This window comes from Elephantulus edwardii, unplaced genomic scaffold (assembly GCF_000299155.1).
Source record: "Elephantulus edwardii isolate Elephantulus edwardi_28Jun2011 unplaced genomic scaffold, EleEdw1.0 scaffold00095, whole genome shotgun sequence".
Taxonomy (NCBI): Eukaryota; Metazoa; Chordata; class Mammalia; order Macroscelidea; family Macroscelididae; genus Elephantulus; species Elephantulus edwardii.
Window position 1 is genome coordinate 1,244,036 of NW_006399845.1, and position 24,137 is coordinate 1,268,172.

The 24,137-nt window shown below is 40.2% G+C and overlaps 1 protein-coding gene and 1 pseudogene across 2 annotated transcripts in view; both read left to right on the plus strand.

The window, feature by feature from the left end:
• Positions 1 to 24,137, plus strand: part of PRELID2 (PRELI domain containing 2) — a 134,356-nt gene that overhangs the window by 62,197 nt on the left and 48,022 nt on the right. For both annotated transcript variants that reach the window (XM_006891107.1, XM_006891108.1), the window contains one exon: positions 18,856 to 18,961. In XM_006891107.1, the coding sequence (XP_006891169.1) occupies positions 18,856 to 18,961 (106 nt within the window). The remainder of the gene's footprint in view (positions 1 to 18,855; positions 18,962 to 24,137) is intronic.
• On the plus strand, positions 10,324 to 13,470 carry LOC102874736 (annotated as a pseudogene).

Sequence of the window (24,137 nt, forward strand, 5' to 3'; positions counted from 1 at the left end):
TGACACAGGACAGAGCGGAGTTTAGGGCTGTTGTACATAGGGTCGCTATGAGTCACAATCGACTCGACGGCACATAACAGCAACAAGAACAACAGTCACCATTGGACTATGAATTTTTGTTTTCTTGATATTAAGCTGTAATCCATATTGCAGTCTTTGATCTTCTGCACCAAGCAAAGTTGTGTCATCTGCATAATCCAACAGGATTATGGCTCAATGTTACTCTCCTCCAGAAGATACTAATTTACCTTTTATGGTGTGTTCTTATCATCAGTCTCTTTCCCATCCTGTACTGATGATTTTAAGGGGTTTGTGCTGATAGGCCTTCTTTCCCTTGTTATGTGCCGTCGAGTCACCTGCAATTCGTAACGACCCTACACACAGCAGCTCTGAAACCTACCCTGTCTTAAGCCAGTCTCACTGACTCTGACACACCAACCACCATTGCTCTGGTTGCTGTATCAGTCCAGTTCATCTAGGGTCTTCCTCTCCTGCACTGTCCCTCCACTTCCAAGCATTTATATTTCACTACTGAAGTCTAAACATCTCGCAGGATGCTTGTTACTCAGAGAACACCTCAGGGTCATTAATTGAACGGATTTGGAAGAAAAATTAACTCAGGTTGGTGCACATTGTGTTTCTTGTGGGCTGAAGGTAGGGATGAGGGAACAGAGACGTGGGAAGATCACATGTAAAATAGCAAAGTGTAGTAGCAATTCGGTAGACAGGTGGGATGCTGAGAAAATCTTGAGTCATTAATTTAGAGACTGCTCTTTTGGTTTCTGTTTGGTCATTTATAAGTCCCTTGACTGGAAAAAAACCAAAGAGAAGTTAGCTCGAGCTCCCCCCGACACAGCAAAATGAAGATTTAATAAGAGAATAAATGGAGATGCTCTATACTTGGAAAGTGTAATGCACGAGATAAATGTAAGTTGTTGTTGGAACCAGTGGTGAGCAAATGCTGTTTTCAAAGTGCAGTGGCTCTAAATTTGAAAGATGGAGTAAGCTGTTCCTATTAGAAATGGCAGTGATTATGACTGTTCGGGAAACAGTGATGCTTAGCCAAGCGAATACACCAGGCCATTTACAAGTGCAGGCTTTTGAAATATTTCAGTGGACGCCTATTGATTTTTTTTTTTTAAATCCTCCTCTACCCTGTAAAGAACTGTAATGATGTTTTCTGTCAGGGGTTGCACTGCTAACCCAAAGGCAGTGCATGTCTGATGGTTCGAATCCACCAACAGCTCCAAGGTCAAGGGATAAATAAATATCCTGTTTTGAGATTTTCAACTTCAGAACCCATGGAGGATCAGGCATGAGTCATTTCCAACTTGGCAATGAGTTTAGACTTTGAAAGCTCTTTATTTTGGGTTGTGACTTAAAGGGTTTACAGGGAAGGTTCCAAATATAAATTTCTTGGGATTCTAGTGCCCGTGTCTGAGAAAAAAAAACATACTTGAAAGTTCTCTGGGTGAGTCTGTATCGGCTAGACTTGAGATCCTGTCCATTTCCTGTGGTCTGTCTGTAACCAGAAGGGTAACTGGCACCTTTCTTGGCATTCCATTTTTGCCAGGATTCTGATAATTAATCTTATAAAGCATGACCAGTTGATAATCTGGCTCTCTAGCAAAGGTTAAACATTTTTTCAGCAGAAATACCCTGCTGAAAAGTTTAGCCAGCTTTAGATATGGTTCCTCTTGAATTTATGGGAGACCGGAATCATCTGTAAAAGAAGGGCTGAAGGAACAGGAAGTGATTAATGTCATTGTATTACCTTGGTTCCTTCCGCCTTCTCCCCCCCCCCCCCCCCCCCCCCCACCTGCTAGCTTTCTGTACCTATAGCCCAAACTAAACCAATTACCATGGAGTCATTTCTTACTCTTTGTAACCCCATGTGTTTTCCATGCACTCCGTAGAATTTTCCGTGAGTATGACCTCTCAGAAATAAATTGTCCAGTCTGTCTTCCAGATTGCTCCGAGAATGGATTTGAACTGCTACCTTTTCAGTTCTATAGATAAGTTGTTGTTATTGTTGTTGTTGTTGTGTACCTTTGAGTCAGCACTGACCCGTAGTTGACCCTCCATTGAATTTTCACATTGTCCATCCTTCCTCCACGGAGTGGCTGGTGGATTTGAAACGTGTGCCTTTGGGATTGCAGCACACCTTTTTACCACTAGGCTGCCAGAGGAGCTCTCTGCATGTATAGAAAATTAAAAAATTAACTAGGCTTTGCTGTTCTGCAGAACAGCTTGATAGGTCTTGGCCCAATATATCAGAACCTTTTGACTTTCTACTTAGACTTATCCTCCTTAGGCTGGGAATCAGCCCCTGGGAAGTTAATAGCCGTCTATGTAATCCACACTAATATTGTTAGCTAAGAAGTGGAAAGCAGAAATCGACAATGTCTATTCTGTTTCCTTGTTTGTATTTACAAATTTACAGCCACAGTTTAAGACTTTTCGGTGCAGCAGGTGGAGGCTGTTTCTTTCACATGCCTGTCATCTCAAGAGAGTTGAAGCATCGAGAGGATTTTAAGTGGTAATGCCTGGAACCCTTCAGGTCCTCACATTCTTCTAGTGTTGGCCATGCTTTCTCCAAACATGTGGTCATACTTAAAAAATAAATACAACTTTCTCTGTGTTTCACAAGGATTACATGTTCATTGTAGGAGGATTACAAAGTATGTACAAGAAGAATAAGGCTGTATTCACACTCTCTTTGGGTATGGTCTCTTCCTCATGAGTGACACCAGAGGAAACTCCCATTCTGACCACTCTCTATAAATTGGTTTTTGATACTCATGCTGAATGAGTCATCTAGTACCTGTTCTGTTGTGTCAAGCTTGTTTTGCTCAGTATTGTGTCTGAGATAACCTCTTAGGTTTATCATCAGTAACTTGGCCTTTTGTAGCATTCAGTTTTAGGAATGATTGTTCCTTTGTATGACCATAATACAGTTGCTAATAATACAATTATATTTATTCATAATATGTAATAGATTATTACATAATACATGTATATATAATATAATTTTATGTAGTAATTTTTATCCATTTTAACATAGAATCATAATGACCATAGTTTTGTGACTCCTGTTTACCACTTGTCATCAAGCCAGTTCTTAACTCTTGATGATGCTACGTAAACCAGGGTAGAACTACGCACCATGGGATTTTCAGTGACTGACTATATGGAAGTAAATTGCCAGGCCTTTCTTCCAAGGCACCTCCAACTAGACCCCAGTCAGTAGCCTTTTGCTTAGCTTTTTGTTTACCTGTTTATATCAACCAGTGACTTAACACTAAATTTGGGATTCTCTTTCATTATGAAGGAGCTTTGATGGCATAGTGCATAATATATCAGGCTGCTGACCAAAAGATTGCCACTTCCAGTCCACCAGTTGTTCATCAGGAGAAAGATGGACTCTTCTCTCACAAAGACTTGCAGCCTTAGAAACTGAAGGGGGGTGGGTTCATTGTGAGTTGGAACCAACTTGATGGTAATGAATTTAGGCTTTCTATATTTTTTCCCTTATCTTTAAATGTACCATTCCAAAGAGGTTTTTTTCCCTTATACTTATTGAGATATACCTATCCCAATTTGTTTTAGTAAATGTCCTAATTTTGGGATGTTTGCTTTTGCAATTATTTACTCTTATTGGAGCTCTTGTAGCTTAGGGGTAAGGAGCTGCACTGCCAACCTAAAGGGAAGTGATTTAAATCCACCAGCTGCTCTGAGAGAGAAAGGTGGATGGTCTTCCTGTGCAGTGTGCAGCCTCTGAAAACCTCCTGTTTTGACAACGCATAACAACAAAAACAGCTGTTTATAAATAATGATGTGCTGACAAAATATGATGGTCTGAGCCTTCATCTGAGCTTGTGGATTTGATGGAACCAAAGGTGTACATGTTTGATGCTTCTCTCAGGTACTGGTGTACTGAATCGAAAGGTCGCATGCATCTTAGAAAGCTCCTTGGTTATTGCAATTGACATTTGGCAGATTTATTCTTGAGAGGGGATCAGGGCCAGCTACTTAAGTTGTGGGACCCAGTGAAAACTGAAAATAAGATGCTTGTAGTTTTTTTTTTTTAAAAGAACATTACACTGAAACAGATGAAGGAAAGAACTTTAAAAGGAGTATATGATTAGGCATTACATGTATGACAACAGCCCAGAATAAGAGAGATATTGCAAAGAGGACTTGGGGGAGGAGGGAAGGGAGGTAACTGTGCAATAATGAATGACTATTAAAAAAATGTGAACTGGGGGAGGGTGAAGGGAGAGAGAGGGAGTAAAAATGTACAATGATGAAAGCATGAAAATCTCACTTTTTTGTAAGCTTTTGTTAAAGTCACAATTAAAATTAAAAAAATAAAAAATGCTTAAGAATTCAAGATGCCAATGGCAATGTGCTAAAGCAAGTGTGAGGCCCTTTAGTGTGGGACCCTCTGAGACTGCGTACGTCACATGCTAATGGAATGAACTCTGAGTGGGACTCGTGTCATGATCTCCTTACTGTCCCAAGACAGCTGCCAGATGGAACACACCATTGCACATTTTGAAGCTTTTCCTACCAAGTCAGAAAGTCACTCAGGTTGCACTAAACAGGCATTTTTTTCAGAATAGTAGCTTAATAGGAAGCAACATGGAATCTGAGTTTAACTGTGGATTTACCTGTTGGTGTTCTGGTCTTGTCACTTACTGTTTGTGTGACCTTAATGCAAGTTCACCTCTCTGAACCTATTTTCTCATATGTAACATAGGATAATAATGAGTATTATCTGCTTTACTGATTTTTTTGGTTTTTATCATTGATATTTTTTATATAAAATTTTTATCTTATATTGATTTGCTTACAAAGTCTGTATACGTTGTGTTTCACATGACCTTACAGATTTTTGTAGCAATGAACTACAATGCATGCATAGAAAAGACAGCAGACTGCCTGCCCTAAACAGGCCATTTAAAAGTATTAGTTGTCAAAAAAAGAAAAAAAAAGTATTAGCTGTCATTATTGATTATCTATTACTGATTGTTGTGTTTTAGGTGACTGAGCCAACTTGCCCCAACATCATTATCTTCCACTACCTGCTGGGCTCTTGTGATTCTACCATTTGATTGATTTCTTAGTGTGTGGAAGGTCAGAGACTGCAGTCTTCAGTATGGATTGAGACTCAGTATCAAGAAAAACAAAGATTTTCACCACTGGGCCAATTGGCAGCATCAGGATAGACGGTGAAGAGACTGAGATTGTTCACAGTTTTAGTTTGCTTAGCTCCACAGTCTTGGCACCAGCAACCAGGAAAGTAAAAGACATATTGCAGTGGCAAAGTCTGCTCTTAGAGACCTCTCTAAAGTACTGAAGAGCAACAGTGTCAGTCTGGAGACTAAGGTGCACTGATACATGCCATGGTCTTTGCAGTCACTTGCTATGCATCTGAGCTGGACAGTAACTACGGGTGATAGAAGGAGAATTGATGCCTTTGAGCTGTGGTGTTGGAGACTACCATGGACTGCTAAGAAAATGAACAGGTTCATCCTGGAGATGAAGCTGGGCTGCTCCGGGGGGGCAAGGATTCTGAAGCTTTGTCTGACATTCTTCGGACACATTACAAGGAGGGATCAGTCCTTGGAAAGTAATGTCATGCTTGGAAGGGTGGAGGGACAGAGCAGGAGAGGAAGATCCTCAATGAGATGGATTGATTCAGTTGGGGTAATGGGGGTAGGAGTGTCAGAGACAGAGATTGGCACAAGGATAGGGCAGGGTTTAGGGCTGTTGTACATAGGCACATAACAACAAAAACATGCCACTCCCTGCTTATCCGTGGGGTGGGTTAAGTAAAAGCAGTCCAAGGGAAAATGCTTGATGAGTAGAGTCTCTAAAGGATGTGCAGGGCGTTTGGTCTCGTGACTGCAGTGTAGGTGAATGAAGAGAGAGCCAGCAGAGGGAGGGCTGAGAGTTCAGCACCAGTGATTTTGAATGCCAGAATAGAGTGGACACTCGCTACTCAGTGGCTCACAGTGATTGAATGTCATCTGGAAGTTACTGAAGCAAAAGGGTTTTGGAATTAGCTAGAGCTGGATTTGCTCTGTGGGCTTCTCGTTCTATGAAGGGAAATAATGATGGTAGTAGGAGAGTAGCATTATTATTATATCTAGGATTATAATCGGGAGTCCTGGTAGTGCAGTGAGTGGTTAGGCTAACTGAAAGGGACTGCTAACCGAAAGATCAGTGGTTGAAACCCTCCAGCCACTCTGCTGGAGGGGGATGATGCAGTCAGCTTCTGTAATGGTTTACAAGCTTGCCACATCACTGGAAGCAGGAGAGGCATCCACTTCCTAAATAACCTGCCTCTGCAAACCCTATGAACTTTGATAAATGTCAGTAGTTGCAGAGGGGCTTCAAGCCTTTTGTTCATAGGGTTGCTGTGAGTCATATTCAACTTGAAGGCAATCAACAGTAACAATTCACTGAGGCAGTTCTGCCTTGTCTTATAAGCGCTACTCTCTGTGAGTTGAATTGCAATGGCTTTGCAATGGCTTTTGTTTTTGGTTTTACTAGTATTTTTACCTAACTTTTATTGAGGGCTTACTATTTATTATTCTAACAGTTTTATACATGTTAACTTACTCTACCTCAGGACTCTCAAAAACTCATTGTCGTAGAGTTGAAAGCAACTCATAGCTGATCCTCCATTGGATTTTTCAGAAGCTATAAATTGCACGGGAGGAGACTGTCCCTTTTTGTTTTGTGGAGTAGCTGGTGGATTTGAACTGCTTGCTTTTAGGTTGGCTGTGCAACTCCCTGTTATTGTGTACTGTCAAGTCACTCCTGACTCATAGCAAAGCTATGTACAATAGCTCTGAACCCTGCTTTATCTTGAGTCTATTTCATTACCTCTGCCACACCTAACCCTGTTACCCAGTCACTGTTTTAATCCATCTCATCCAAGGTCTTCCTCTCCTGTGCTGTCCTTCCACCCTTCCAAACATGATGTCCTTCTCCAAGGTCTGGTCCTCCTGCCACCATGCCCAAATTATGTGAGCTTCAGAATCCCTGGCTCCAAGGAGCAGTCCAATTTCACCCTCTCCTGGACAGACCTATTTGTTTTCTTGACAGTCTGTGGTATGTTCAATACTCTCCTCCAGCACCACAACTCAAAGGTGTCGTTCTTCCTTAGTCATTGTCCAGCTCTATGAATGCACAGCAAGTAATTGCAAAGATCATGGCTTGGATCAGGCACACTTAGGACTAACATTGCTACTCTGAAGAGGTACCTGACAGCCAGTTTTCCCAATGCAGTTCGTCTTTTGAGTTCATGTTGGCTGGTACCAAGAGTGTAGATTGTGGAACCATGCAAGCTAAAGCTTGAACAATCTCTGTCTCTCCTCCATCTGTCATGATGCTGCTAATTAGCCCAGTGGTGAGAATCTTTGTTTTCTTGATGTTGAGCTTCACCTCAAATTAATCTATGTTATAAGCATTGTCATCTTCAATTTGAATTCATGAGATAGTGAAAACTGTTAATGCACTCAGTTGAATGCATCAGAAAGTTAGAAATTTTTGCATTTAGAGGCATTGTGGAAGAAAGATGTGGTTATGTCTGAAATAACTGTAACTTGAAAATCCTATGGAGCACACATCTACTGTGACACACATAGGATTATCATGGGTTGGAGTTGATATGATAGCAACTGTTTTTGTTTTTCTAGTTTGTTTGTGTAGTATATTGTTGTTGTTGTTCTTATTTAGGGCCATCCAATTGCCTCAGAGTCATAGTGACCCTCAAGAAGTAAAAAGGATGTATTGTACTGGACAAGTCTGTTGGCAAGGACCTCTCCAAAGCATAAAGGAGAAATGCTGTCAGTTTAAAGACTAAGGTGCGCCTGGTTCAGGCTATGTTTTTTTTTTCAGTCACTTGCTATGCATCTGTAAATTGGACAGTAAATAAAGGCAACTGAAGAAGAATCAATGCCTTTGAGTTGTGTTGTTGGAAAAGAGTACTGAATGCCCCTGGACTGCCAAAAGAACAAACAGAACATCTTGAAGCAAGTGTAGCCAGACTGCTCCTTGGAGGCAAGTATGGCACAGCTTTGTCTCATGTACTTTGGACATGTTAGGAGGGACCATTCCTTAGAAAAGGAAACATACAGTTCCCTTTATGGATTAGCAAAGGAGAACACGACCCTCAACAAGATGGATTGACACAGTAACTGTAACAGTGGACTCAAGTATGTTAGAGATGATGAGGATGGCGCAGGATAGGACAGGGTTCAGATCCACAGTTCATAGGATCAGCACCTTGACGGCACCTAACAGATCAAAACCCTGTTTCCTAATGATCCTATACAACCCAGTGTTGTAGTCATTGTATCTGTCCAGCGTAGGGTCTCTTTTCCTGAACCTCATCTTTCCCAGCATGATGTCTTTTTTCCAAAGATTGGCCTCTGTTCTAATAACAGCCCCAAATATGTGAAATAAAGATTAATTGTCCTTGCTTCTTTTTTTTTCTTCATCCTTGCCTCTTAAGAGCACATGGTAGTCCATAATATATTCACTACTTTTCACCAGTACCACTAGTTAAGCCATCAGTTCATTGGCCTTTCTTATTCATTGTTCAACTTTTATATGCTTGTGAAACAATTGAAAATACCATGGTTTAGGTCAGGTGCACTTTTTAGCATCCTCACTTTTTAGCAATAAAGAGGTCTTTGATAGCAGCTCATTTTATGTTGCTGTAATGTGCTGTCGGGTTGTTTGCAACTCATAGCAACCCTGTGGACAATAGCTCTGAAGCCTGCCCTGTGCTGAGCCAGTTTCACTGACTCCAACACTCTGACCCCCATTGCCCTAGTTACTGTATCAATCCATCTCATCTGGGGTCTTCCTCTCCTGCACTGTCCTTCCACCCTTCTGAGCATGATGTCCTTCTCTAAGGACTGGTTCCTCCTGGCCACCACTCTCATTTTGTAGAGAAGGCTATTTGAAAGAACTCTGCAAGGGGCTCCTTTAGATGAGCAGGCCTGCGTTCTGTGTCTGAACTGAAATATCACCAGAAGTTATTTGATGCCAGAAACCACATTCCTGAGGCTAGTCCTATTATGCATGCGCTTGTGCGTTCACAAACACACACACACACACACACACACACACACACACACACACACACACACACACACACCCCCATACCCATTCCTTACCATTCAGTGAGAATTCTAAGTCAGTTCTCTCAGTTCTCTGAAGAAGCACAATTTTATAAAAAGGTCTGAACAAGACAAGGGCAGTAAAAGTATTTGGGAATGTAGCCCTGAGTCATACATGTCCTGCCCCAGAGCAGACCCAGGGCAGGGGTGAGTAGGCCTCCTGGTCTGATCTGAGGACCTCTATTCTCCTGTGGGTCCCTTTTTCTGTGTGGTGACAGAACACAGAAGAGTACCATGGTTAGAACTGAGAAATTGCTACAATAGAAATATCTGTGGCTTGCCTTCCCACCCCCCCAAAAGACACTTTAATTAAATTCTCATCATGAAAACAATTAAGCAAGATTTGCCATACCTACCCAGTCAATAATTCAGGAACACGAGCTCATTACTGGCTTTTGCTTTCCTGGAAATTGCCGTTTCGAGCTTTTAGAGCCAGTGGCTCTGCACTCTGGGGATTAATTCCTAATCTTTATTTCCCCTGAGCTTTTTCTTTTCCCAAATCCAGAGGAAAACAAATCTTTAAATGACTCCAGAGTAGGAAAAGGATTGTATAAACTACCATCCACTTTCTCAGAGGTGCTTCTTGATCGGAGCTGTGCTTTCCTTTTCATGGTTCTGTCTTGCTGTGTGTTAGGATGTGTCAATCACGCGGGCAAAATAGAAGGTGTGACTCATATACAGGCACTGAGGGCGTGTACCTCCTCACTGACCATGATTTTCCATATGCTGTGTGACCAGGTGAATGCTGCCCCCTACTGATAGAACTCCTGGCCATTTGACTGTTTACCTGAAAAAAGTATCCAGGTTGTACCAAACTTTCCCCCCATAACTTGCCTCTTATTCCCTAACTGTTCTGCCTCCTTCTTTTCTGTCATTTACTTATAATGCACTGTTGGTTTTCTATCATGTTCTGGGCATGAAGATTAAAGAATCCCAAACCAAAGATACTACCATTGAGTCAATTCCAACTCATAGCCACCCTGTACAGCAGAGTAAGACTGCCCCATAGGGTTTCCAAGACTAGAGTTGTTGATGGAACCATACTGGCATCTTTCTTTAGTGGTTTAACCACATTCATTTCAGTATGCTTAACTCATGGCTCCTCCAGGACTCCCTGAAAATGCACCAAGGAGGTGGCTACCGCTACCTAGAAGAATGTGTAGCATTATCTATTAAAGCTGAAAGTTTGCATATTTTCTGTTCAATCACTAGATACTCTGAAGTCATCCAGGCACATATACACTTTAATGCATTCTAAATACAATTTCATAGCACCATTGTTGATAATAGTCTCAAACTGAATCCACTCTTCATGGTCATCTTCTTAATGAGACATCTTCTATACAGCAGTTACATTGATCAAACAGCACCTACAGGAAACAATATGAGTAAATCTCCAAAATAGAATACTGAGTACTGGTACCTCTTGTCAATGATTTATGAACTGTAGAAGGATTGAGTAGGCGGTACAGCAATACCTGCTTTCGGGTGGTGTAGAGGTTGTAGAATGGGGAACAAAGTCAATTAGGGGCAACGTGGAGGCTGTCAGATAGGGAATCCACACTGGAGGCATTGAAAACTCTAGAGAAAGAATGTTGAGCTGAACCAGGGCAGTGATGATAGTGAGAGAGAATGGCATGGATTACTAAGGATTTCAGAGGGTTAAATAAACACAGTCTGGTGACTGACTGCATATTTGGGTTGTTTAGAGAAGGACTTATATGCTCCCATGTTTTTAATTTCATGGGACAGAAAAAGGATTGTACCAACTGAATGTCACTTTGTTGATCAGGGTACACCTAACACGGTGATGGTATTTTCATTTATCTCATATGCATACGAAAGCTGGACAGAGATTAAAAAAGGGAGATTTAAGAAGAATTGATATGTTCAAATTGTGCTGGTGACAAAAAATATTTTCTATATCATGGCCTGCCAGAAGAAAGAACAAATCTGTTTTGGAGGAAGGACAGTCAGAGTATTACTCTTTAAAATCAAAATGTATCATAAAGAGGGACCAATTGATGAAGATAGACATCATGCTAGGAGGTCAGTGAGGAAGGGGTCAGCAGTGAGGGTTACTGGCATAGCAGCTCCAAAGGTGGACTCAGACATAGTCATGATTGTGAGGATGCTGCAGTCCCAGGCACTATTTTGTTTTGTTACACATCAGGTCATCATGTGTTTCAACCGACTGGCTCATTAGTACCCAACACCAACAGTAGCAAAACAAACAGAAGTAGGATTAGGCTAGGCCATCTCCTCTTGGGCGATTGACTGCCTCTGAACAGCCCCTGGAAGGTTAGCTGTGGGTCAGTTCCAACATCATGGTACACAACAACAACATTGTGAAATACATGACATTAAGCTAGATGATCTTGGAAAAGCTATTTTTTTTTAACACAGCATCTTCATGTTTAAGCGAGAAAAGAATGGTGAAAGAGTCCAAACCTTAGAAGATCATAAGATCAGCACTATCACTAGTTCCATTTGACTCTGTTGTATCTGCTACATAATACATTATGCATATGGCTATTATCCTATCACTGACAACACTGTTGTTGTTGTTATGTGCCGTTGAGTTGCTTCTGACTCATAATGACCCTATGTACAACAGCACTAAATCCTGCTCTATTCCTTGCTAACTTTATTGTCTCTGACACACCTATCCCCATTACCCCAGTCACTGAATCAATCGATCTCATTGAGGGTCTTTTTCTCCTGCGCCCTCCCAAGCATGATGTCCCTCTCCAAGGACTGATCCCACCTTGCAACATGTCCAAAGTATGTCAGATGGAGCTTTAGAATACTTGCCTCCAAGGAGCATCCTGGCTTCACCTTCTCCAGGATGAACTGTTTTGTTCTCCTTGCATTCTATGGTATATTCAGTACTCTTCTCCAGCACCACAGCTCAAAGGCATCAATTCTCTTTCTGTCATCCCTAGTCACTGTCCAGCCCTCTGATGCATAGCAAGTAATGGCAAAGACACGTTAATCTCCAGACTGACATTGTGGTTCCTCAGTACCTTGGAGTGGTCTCTGACAGCAGACTTTCCCAATGCAATTCATCTTTTGATTTCCTGGCTGCTGGTACCAAGAGTGTTGATTGTAGAGCCAAGCAAACTGAAGCAGTCAGCAGTCTCAATCTCTTCACTATTTATCGTGATACCAATTGGCCCAGTGGTGAGAATCTTTGTATGACAACACTGTACATTAAGATAAAACTTTAAGTGTTCTTTTTGACAATTAAAATTGGACACCATTCTACTTCAATTTGCCATTCTCAGTGTAGTAGATCATAGAATTGTCTGATACACTAATTAATGCCTAGGATGTCAATCTTTATATATTCCATTACATTCTTGACAACTTCCAAGTTTTCTAGATAAATACTTCACGTATTCAGTGTTATAATTATTAATGGATTTTTGTCATTGTATCTCCTCATTTTGAGTTTTATTATATTATCAAATGGTCTTTCATTGAGTAAAAAGCTTTACTTCATTCATTTCCTTAAGGTAGATTCTACTTTGAGGAGGCTTTTCCCAGTCATAATTTGAGTGTCTGCTAACCCGAGAGGTTCACCTGCCAGCACTGTATCAAATACTATCCCAATGCAATTCACAGGTAGTTTGAGAAGCTGGACTGTATGAAGGAGAATGGGGCATCAGAATTGGAGGAAGACTCAGCAGCACTCTGTATTATGCAGATGATACAACTTGTTTATAGAAAATGAAGATTTTTAGCCACCAGGATACAAAATGTCCATGGTGAAAAGGGCAGGCAGATCCGCGAACTTAAGTTCAGAGAGGTTTGGCTTCTCTGATGGCAGTGTAGAGCTTTATGCTGAAAATGTGACCACAGGAGGTCTGTGTGCCATTGCCCAGGCAGTCTCTTCATTACAGACTCCTAGGAGGGCTTGCTGTGCAAAGGGCTTGCTATGGTGTGCTGTGGTCATGGAGAGTGGGGTCAAAGGCTGTGAGGTCGTGGTCTGTGGGAAACTCTAAGGACAAAGTTTATCGATGGTCTGATGATCCACAGTGGGGACCCTAACTGCTATGTTGACACAGCCGTGCACCACATACTGCACAGACAGATCATGCTGCCTTGGGACCCAACTGGAAACACTAGCCCTAAAAAGCTTCTGCCTGACCTTGTGAGCATTGTGGAGCCCAAAGATGATATCCTGTCTCCCACCCCCATCTCTGAGCAGAAAGGTGGGAAGCCAGAGCCACCTGCTATGCTTCAGCCAGTCCCCACTGCATAATAGGGTCTCCTTGGCAACTGGATCTGATTTTGGATGTTGCTTTGTAAAGACCTTTAATAAAATATTTTTAAAAGATGCAAAAAATAAAAAAACACCCAACACAAAACACCAAACTAGAAACCAAACCAAAAAAATGACAACACCTTATGAATCAACAAGAAAACAAAAATCCTCACAACTGAACCAATAGATGATATTGTAGAGGGAGAAAAAGATTGATGTTGTCAGCAATTTAATTTTTTTAGATTCATAATCAGCACACATAGTGGTGGCAATGTTGTGTGTCATCCAGTTGGACCTGACCCATAGCTGACCCTCCAGTAGATTTTCAGAGGCTGTAAATCACACAGGAAGAGATTGCCCATCCTTTTCTCACAGAGCAACTGGTGGATTCAAACTGCATGCCTTTGTGATTACAGGGCAGGTTCTTACCACTAGGCCACCAGAGCTCATGGTTGTTGTTATGTGCCATCAAGTTGCTTGCAACTCATTGTGACGCTATATACAACAAGCCTGAACCCTGATTTATCCTGAGTCAACCTTACTGTCTCTGACAAACCTACCCCCATTACTCCAGTCACAGAATCAATCCATCTCCTCAAGGGTCTTTCTTTCTTGCGTTGTCCCTCCACTCTCCCAAGCGTAATGTCCCTCTTCAAGGACTGTATAACGTCTTATTAATATAAAAATATTATTCAGGCCGTATTTTTTATTTTTTTAATGTGCATTATTGTTGTTATGTGCTATCTACCGTGAATGTTAATTCGTATCCAAGTAAAATGAAATCTTTGATAGCTTCAGTCTTTTTCCATCTTTCATAATGCTGCCTGTTGATGGAGTGGTGAGGATTTTTGCTTTCTTGGTCTTAGATGTAACCCATATGAGGATGTAGTCTTTAGTATCCCTCACAAGATGCATCGAGTCTTATTCTCTTTCAACAAGCAAGGTTATATCATCTGCATAATATAGGTTATTAATGAATAGGAGTCTTCCTCCAATCCTGATGCCGTAGTAAAGTGTTCTTAATATAGATAATTTCTAACCCCCTCAAAAGAACAAATAAATGTGCAGAGATTTTAACATGTCAACTCTGTTCTTTCATCCATCCTGCTGTCCCTGTATGTCTGTACATTTAGCCATCTTTTCTTTCTTAATTTTTAAAACACATCCGTTAACTCAAACCGTGTATTATTATTCCGAGACAGCATTATTTTGCATGAGAACCGTGCTAGAGCTTATACCTAGCATGAGAGATTTAGGTAAGCTATGTGTGGTAAGAAGAAAATGTCCAGTGTGCTTTATCAGTGAGTTATTGAGGAAAAGTGCAACATTTTCCTCTCTGACAATCTTAAAATATAATAGGATAAACTCTCATCTCTCTGATGGCAAGGCTATGACCCCACTTTACTGCCTTGTTGTTCTCTGATGTGTGGACAAACCTGTAGAGTGGTTTTCTGACGACTTCTTTCCCTTTTAAGTGGCAGAAAGATATATTGCTTAGAATATGATGTGAGAGAGACATTTATTAATCCCTCACCCACACTTGCCTTTAGGACTGAGGAGTGTATCACTCCCAAGGGTGTGAGACTGTTCATCTTTTAACTTTTAAATATTAAAATCACTGTAAAATTCTTCTCTGACTAATCCAGAATAAAGACAGCAAAGATTAGTGTCACTAGGATATAGTTTTACATGAGCAAATAATTTTAAATAGGCTTAAATCTAAGAGGTGGAAGCTGCTTTGTCTTGACTGAAGGGATTTCTTTTTTTTTTTTTTCCATTGAAGGTATTTATGTCAGGTTTGCTATGATAGCTCTCTGTGTGTGTGTGTGTGTGTGTGTGTGTGTGTGTGTGTTTGGGAGATGAATGGAGCAAAAGAAAAGAGAAGAGGGGAAAGAGGGAGAGAGCAGAGATGGGCTCTAAAGCTTTGTCAGCTTGATGTAAATTCAGAAGCTCCTTTTATTATGGCAAAGATCTAATGGAGAGCTTTTAATAAACATTTGGACCAAAATAACAGCTTGTTAGATCCAACGTTTTCTCAAAATATCTTTTTTGTGAAGTGTGTGTGTGTTTGTGTGTGTGTATATACACACAGATGCATGTACACATAGAGGGAGCCCTGGTGGCTTAATGATAAGAAATTGCACTGCCAACCGAAAGGTGGTGGTTGTTATGTGCTGTCTTATGTTATGTGACTTACAGCAACCCTATACACAATAGCTCTGCCCCCTGCTCTGTCCTGACCCAGTCTCACTGTCTCTGACATACCTACTCTCATTACCCCAGTTATTGTGTCAATCCATCTTATCCAGGGTCCTCCTCTCCTGCTCTGTTACTCAACCTTTGCAAGCATGATGTCCTTCTCCAAGGACTGGTCCCTTCTGGCACATGCCCAATGTATGTGAGACAGAGTTTCAAAATCTTTACTTCCAAGGAGCAGCTTGGTTTCTCCCTCTCCAGGTCAGACCTATTAATTCTCTTGGCAGTCCATGGTCTATTCAGAACTCTTCTCGAGGATCACAACTCAAAGGCATCAATTCTTCTGTCATCCTTGGTCATTGTCTAGCTTTTTGATGCATACTAAGGAATTGTGAAGATCATGGCCTGGATCCACGTGCACTTTAGTTTCTAGATTGACACCTTTGCTTTTCTGCACTCTGGAGAGGTCCTTGACAACAGATTTCCCTAATGCAATTCACTTTTTGATTCTTTTACTGGTGCCAAGAGTGTTCATTGTGGAACCAAACAAACTGAAATTGTTAATAACCTCAATTTCTGTTTCATCCATCATGAACCAGCCAATTGGCCCAGTGGTGAGAATGTTTGTTTTCTTGATGTCGAGCTTCAATCCATATTGTAAACTACAGCCCTTGACTTTCCTCAGAAGATACTTCAGATCTTACAGTTTCAGCAAGTAAGATTCTGTCATCTGCATAATGAAAATTACTGATGAGTTTTCCAGTCCTGAAGCCAAATTTCTCCTCATAAAGTCCAACCTCTCGAATGATCTGTTGTGCATATAGATTGAAATGATATGGAGATAAGACATATCCATGATGCATTCCTTTTCTGATTTTGCACCATGCAGTATTTCCTTGGTCTCTTCTGAGGACTGCTTCCTCGTACAAGTATAGATCAATGAAACATAGATAGACATTCTTCTGGTACTCTCTGCTTTCTGCCAAGATGACGTTCAAATCCATCAGCTGCTCCATGGTAGGAAGAAGGGTAGTCTCCTCTAGTGCATTTTACTGTCTCTAAAAAACCCACTAGAGTATCAACTATGAGACTGTTCCTACTTGACAGTACGCAACAGTATAGTGTACACACACACACACACACACACACATACGTGCGTACCTTCACAAGAGATGTAAAAATGCAGAGATAAGCAGAGGTGATGGGGGAGAACATTTTCTTTATTGAATGGTTTTGATAGAAAATAACTTTGGTATGAATGATTTCATGTTCATTCATTCACCAAATCCTCATTGAACCCATCAAGCACACTCATTCTGCTAGAAATGAAGGGCAAGAAACTGTCTAAATGCATGAAGGAGTGATGACATGCCTTTTAGTCACTGGTGCATGTGTGACAGTTAATCTGTACCTGTTAATTGGAGAAGTCCCTGCTGACTTTGCGATGAAGTCTTAGCTCCTCAGCCTGAGATTTTTATTTTTTTATTTGTGATCGATTGCCACTTAACGTCCCAGCTCCATCTTCTGCTCGTCCTAATTTTAGGAGAATCCTATAGGAACATTTATTCCCTTATCAGAGTTTCCCCCTCTTGAGTTAGATAATAAGGATGACAGAAGAATTGATACCTTTGAGTTGTGATCCTGGAGGAGAGTTTTGAATATACCATGAACTACCAAGAGAATGAATAGGTCTGATCTGGAGAGGGTGAAACCAAGCTGCTCTTTGGAAGCAAAGATTTTGAAACTCTGTCTCACATATGTTGGGTGTGTGGCCAGGAGAGACCAGTTCTTGGAGAGGGACATCATGCTTGCAAACATTGAGGGACAGAGCAGGAGAGGAGGACCCTGGATAAGATGAATTGACACAATAGCTGGGGTAATGGGGTAGGTATGTCAGAGACAGTGAGAGACTCCTCTCCTGGAGTTAAGGAGACTTACAGCCGACCTCCAGCAGGTTTTTGGAGGTGGTAAATAGGCTGTGAGGTGATTACCTGTCATCTTCCTGCAGAGTAGCTGGTAGATTTGAACTCCCAGACAGGTATAGCCAGTTGGCTAGCATCAGAGTTCTCTACCGGCTATACCTCTTGAACGTCCCCAACTTGGTGTAGGTCTTTTCAAATAACTTATGATCCTTCAGATGTGTACTCTTTCTTCACTCCTTCTTTTTGGTAGGGATGTGAACTTTCTGCCTTCTTTTGCTGGTGTAATATTCCCCCACTCCTCTGTCAGATTTGTCAGTCCTGGAGTTTAGAGCCCATCTTCTTCACTCTGGTCCTTTAGCACCCAGTGCAGTGTTTAGATAGCCTCCGTATATCCATTTCAATTGAATGTCTACACTTGATGGATTCAAGTAGGGTTTGTTGAGTGGATGAATTAATGAATATTCCTTTTGCATAGGAAAATGTTTACTTTCAACTTCTCTGTATCTCTGAGTAGCTGAGTGCATTATGTATTGGACTTCTAATGGAAAGATTGTCTGTTTGAATATACCAGCCACTTTGCAGGAGAGTAATACAGTCTTAGAAACAAGATGCAGGGTGATTAAGTATCAGTGGACTTGGATGGTTTTTGTATCTATAACTAAACATGAAGGGATATAGATATAACTCTCTGGTGGGTCAGCCATGAGTCACATCTGACTTTGATTTCTTGAATATGTGTATTACCCACATTTCCCAGTTCACAGTTTTTTTTGTGTACCATGTAGTGACATGTGTTACCTTAATTAGGCTGTGCATACGTCATCAGTCCCAGTAGCTAAATGCCCATTAAGTGGCTAACATTTAATAAGTGCTCATTTTGTGTCAGAAATTGCTCAAAGCACTTTATACATATTAGATCATTTTGCTTCTCACAATTGTAAAAGAAAATGCTATGATTATTACCATGTTGCATAAGAGGAAACTGAGGTACAAAGAATCAGTCATTTCTTCAAGATCCTTCAGCCAATAATTACTTCAGATTTGACATTCAGAAGACATCCTTGCAGTGTTTAAATGAATGTTCTTTAATTTTAAAGGATTTACTAAGACATTGCTTATATTACATTGATTGTAAACCTTTCTCTAAGATCTTTGTTATAATAGGCAATTTAAGAATTATTATAGAATGTTATTTTGTGTTGATTAAATTTATATCTAAAAAAATGAAATTATGTCAAAGATGTGTGGTGTAATTTTTTTATAGGACAGAGTTTATTCAAAAAGGCAGCATTTCAATCACCGGGGCTGGATTTTTCAACTATATTTTGGAATCTTTTGCCAGCACGTTCTTAAAACAAGGTGCCCAGAAGGTAAGCTTGTTTCCACTTTGAACCAACATTAATTTTAAGGAACTGTGGACATTTCTATAAAATTATTAACTAATGCCCATGAACAGACATAATGAGAAAAAATAAGGTTAATAAACAAATATATGCAAAAGTAATTACCCTCACTAATTATTACATAAATGCTAATCAAAGTAAAATTAAAATACCATTTGAGGCTCATTAAATTAATAAATTAAAAATGAAGACTGTGATAATGCAGAGAATACTTATGGTCTAATTAAGAGAAATCAGAATGAGAAATTGAATTTCTGGTATATGTGATATGATATCAACTATTGAATATAAAAGATAAAGGTAGCTTGTGTTTATTGTACTCTTATTATAAGTACTTACTATGTGTTACTTACTGTTGAAAGAATTTTTATTTGCTATGTCATTTAATCATATGTCTCAGTAGAAGAAAAGCTGAAATAGAAGCACAGGGCCATGAATGTCTCTCTGAAAGGGCCAGAAGGAGTAAGAAGAGCACAACCTCTCACTGCCCAGAATAGAAAGTAGATAAAGAGCCCATAGCCCAGCCTCACGGTGCTGCTAGAACCACAACAGCAGCAAAAGGTTGGTTTATTCATAGCTGGACTAACAGACTCATAGTTATGGCACCGACAATGAGTTTATTAGGGAAGTTGGAGAGTGAGCAAGGCAAAGAATATTACCCCAGACAAGTCCAGGTTTTAGTCCATCTTCCAAGGCATAAGTCCAGGCTCTGGATTCAGTTCAGCAGTCAAATCTGTACCATTCAACAAGGTTTGCTTCAGAGTAGTTAAGTCAGCTTCTCCTTCAAACATCCAGCAAGAGAGGCAAAAACCTTTAACTGTGGCCAGCACAAATGCAAGAAGCCTGAGGTCCCTCCTTGCCACAGTTTCTCCATAGCAATGCCACAGTCTCTCTACCACCATTACCAGTATCTCTCTTTCAGCAGGGTCTTACTCCAGGCTTCATCCATCCTGCTGCCACATGTCTTGCTTGCCTCAAATCTTGCCACCAAGTGTGAGAAGCACTTTTTAAAAAACTAGTCCCACAGCTGTTACTGATTTGTAAGACCATTTGGCTGCAATTAAGGTAGCTGGAGATCAGAGGGACTAACTATCATGGCTTAAAAAAAAACAACAAACAAACCCAAAACCAACCAGCTTTCAGGCTAACAACACATCCAAATGTCAACAAATTTATTTTCTTGATATAGATGAGCAAGGTAGAGGTTGGTTAATTTGTTCAGATTGACATAATTTGCAAGTGGCCAGGCCAAGTTTAAGTCCAGGTCTGCACAGCTTCACTGCCTGTGCTTTAAAACTTTATCCTCTGGTTTAAAAAAAATACTATAAATAAACTATATGAAAATAGCAAAAGCATTGTTGTGGTGGTTGTTGATAGGTATTACTGAGTCAGCTCTGACTTAAATAGTGAAACGGTGAACACTCAGGGCCTAAGAATAAGAGGCCCTATCCTGCACCATCCTTATGATCTCTACCATGCTCAAGCCCAGTGTTGCACTCACTGTGTCATCTATTTGGTTGAGGATTTTCCTCTCTTCCTCTGACCCTCTACTTTTCCCAATGTATTTTTTCTCAAGTACTTGTACTTTCTGATAGCATGCCCAAAGTATGTGAAATGGTTTCACCATATTTTCCTCTAAGTGGGTACCCTGCTTACACATCATCCTAGACAGATTTATATATCATGGTACTGTTAGAGAAAAATTTAAAAAAAAACACACAAAAAAACCCCACATGTGAATACACACGAGAGACAATGTACAGAGGAAGTAGGTGAAAGCCCTTTTGTTGTTAGATGTCATTGAGTCCAACACAACTCACGATGACCCCATGAATAACAGATCTGAACCCAGCCCTCTCCCCTGCCTGCCTCTTCATCTCTGCCTCACTCGATCCCGTTGTTATAGTCACTGGGTCAGTCTGTCTTACTGAGAGTCTTCCCTTTCTTCCCTGACTCTCCACCTTTCTGAGTATGGTCTCTTTTTCAAGAATACACCCAAAGTATGAGAAATGCAATTTCACTGTCCTTCCCTCTAAGGAGCATTCTGACTGCACTCTTTAAGACATATTTTGCTGTTTGTGTCATATTTTTTACATATTTTACTTTATAGTCCATTGGATATTTTGTGCTCTTCTCTAGCCCCACAACTCAAAGACACCCCTTTTCCCCTTGGATCCCATATGTTTTACTAGTTATCCTTCGGTTTTTACAATAATGGTCTTATGCAGTATTTATCTCTATGAGCCTGAGTTAGTTCACTCAGCATAATACCCTCTAGTCTCTCCCAAGTTATACATAATTTTTGAAATTGTTACTCCAGAGTGCTGTGTGGTATTCTGTAGTGTGAATGTAATTTCTGAATCCATATGATTGTGGTTGGATATTTGGACTGTTTTGTGATTGTAAATAATGCTTTTCGGAACATTGGTGTACAAGTATCTGTTTGTGCCTCAGGTCCGTTTTCTCGGGGTATATTCTAAGCTGTGGAATAGCTGGGCCATATGGAATGTCTTTGTTCAACTTTTTGAGGAAGTGCCAAACTGCCTTCATGAGTGGTTGTACCATTTTATAATTCCACCAACAGTGAATGAGAGATCCAGTCTCTCTACATCCTTTCCAACATTTATTGCTTGCTGTCCTGTTAAACTTTGCCACTGCTATGTGGGTGAGGTTTTATCTCATTGTTCAGTTCATTTGAATTGCATCTCTCTTTTGCCTGTGATTTTGAGCATTTCTTCATGTGTCTGTTGGCCATGTGTCTGTGGAAACATGTCTCTTGCCCATTATCTAATTGAGTTATCAGTCCTTTTCTTCTGGAGGCCCCATAGGATTCTCTAAACATTTTTTTTTTTATGAGACCCTGCTCTGAGATGGTATTGTCAAATGCTTTTTCCCAGTCAGTAAGTTTTCTTTTCACCATACTGGGAAAATTTTTTTATGCATGCAGTGATTTAGGTTTTAGAAAGTCCTATTCATCAATTTTATCCTCTTCTGGTTGTATATTTCTCGCTGTATTTGACAGCATTTAAATCTCATAGGTGAGGTCTTATAAACTTGGTCCCACTTTGTGTCTTATGGTATTTATGGTTTTGGGCTTTATGTCTAGGTCTCTGATTCATCCTGAGTTGATTTTTGTGTATAGTGAGAGGTATAGATTCTCCTTCAGCTTTGTAGGTAGTCAGTTTTGCCAGCATCATTTGTTGAAGAGGCTATTGTTTCCCCATAGATAGATTTCTAGATAGATTTTGTTTCCTTCTCAAATATCTGTTGACCATAGATAAATATGTTAATTTCTGGGTTGTTGATTCTGTTCCATTGCTCTGTGTGCCTGTCATTGTACCAGTACCATGATATTTTGGTTATTACAGCTGTATAGTAGGTTTTGAGGTCAAGAAGTGCTATGCCTCCTGCTTCATTCTTGTTTTTAAGAAGTGCTTGGCTTATTTGAGGTCTCTTTCCTTTCCAAAGAAGTTTGCCTTTTGATCTCCTTGAAAAATGAATTTAGTATGTGTATTGGAATTGCATTAAACATGTAGATTGCTTTTGGTTGGATTGTGATTTTCACAATTTTGAGTCTTTGTACCCATGAACAGAATATTTTTCCTCTCATTTAGGTCTTTTATTGTTTCTCACTGAAGTATTTTGTAGTTTTCTTTGTAAAGGTCTTTAGTGTCTCTAGGTGGGTTTATTCCCAAGTGTCTAGATTTGTTGTTGGCTGTTGTAAATGGTGATGCCTGGGTGACATGGCAGAAATCTGTAAGATGGTCATGCTTATTCTTATTGAGGGTCGGGTGGAAAGTCTGGCTGTTTTGTGATTTAAGCTTATTGTTTAGTGTCAGCAAGATGTCCTGGAGGGCCTGAGGGCCTGTGGCACTCAGAACCTCATGTTATAATTCAGAGGAACATTCTTCTAAGTGGTGCAGCACTCTTCTGTCAATTTGCTGTACTGAGGTAATCTAGGTTTGCTGTGATTCTGAACCCTTTGCCACTGGGGAGTCAAATGCCATAACGGTTGCCCATGGTGGGATAGTGTTTGGTGGAACTCCCAGTTTAAGACAGGTTTGGAAGTAGGAGTGGCATCTACTTCCTGAACCACACACCTCTGGAAACGATAAACTTGGAGAAATGATGTTAGAAAGGCTTCAGGCCTTTTGTTCATAGAGTCACTAGGAGTCATGCTCAACTCAACGACAATCAACAACATTGTAAATGGTATTGCTTTTTTCATTTCCTTCTCTGTGTTTTTCTTTGTTACTGAAGAGGAATCCTCCAGACTTGTGTACGCTGATTTTATATTCTGCCACTCTACTAAATTGGTCTACTAGCTCTATGGTTTTTTTGTTGAGTCCTTGGAGATTCCCATGTACACTCATATCATCAGCATATAGTGACAGTTTCACTATCTCTTTGTTAATCTAGATGCCTTTTATTTCCTTCCCGTGCCATATTTCCGTAGCAAGTACTTCCAATACAATACTGAATAGGAGTGGTGACAGTGGGCATCCTTGTGTAGTACCTGTTCCCAAGGAGAATGATTTTAGTCTCTCTCCATTGAGAGTGATATTAGCTCTTGGTTTTGCATAAGTTTTGGAAATTACCTTCTATTCTTGTTTTGGTGAGTATTTTGCTCAGGAAGGTGGGTGTTAAATTTTTGTCAAAAGTCTTTGACATTAGTTGCTAGGATCATGCAGCTCTTGTTATTTGCTTTATTAAGGTGATACATTACTTTGCTTGCTTTTCTTATGTTTAACTGTTCTTGCATACCTGTTGTGAATCCCACTTGGTCATGATTTTTGTTGTTGGGTTTTTTTGTTTTTTTTTGTTTTTTTGTTGTTGTATGGCTGTGTTGTTGAATTCAATTAGCAGGATTTTGTTAAGGATTTTTTGCATCTATATTTATATGATACTGGTCTATAGATTTCTTTTTTTGGGGGGAATATTTTGAGTCGGATGATCATATGATATATTACTCTGGAAATGAAAAGATGAGAATAAATGGAGTTGCTTTCATAGTTAAAAAAGTCATTGCTAGATCCATCTTGAAGTACAATACTGTGAGTGACAGGATAATATCCATATGCATACAAGGAAGTGCAGTGAATACCACTATCATTCAGATTTATGCACCAACAATCAGAGCCAA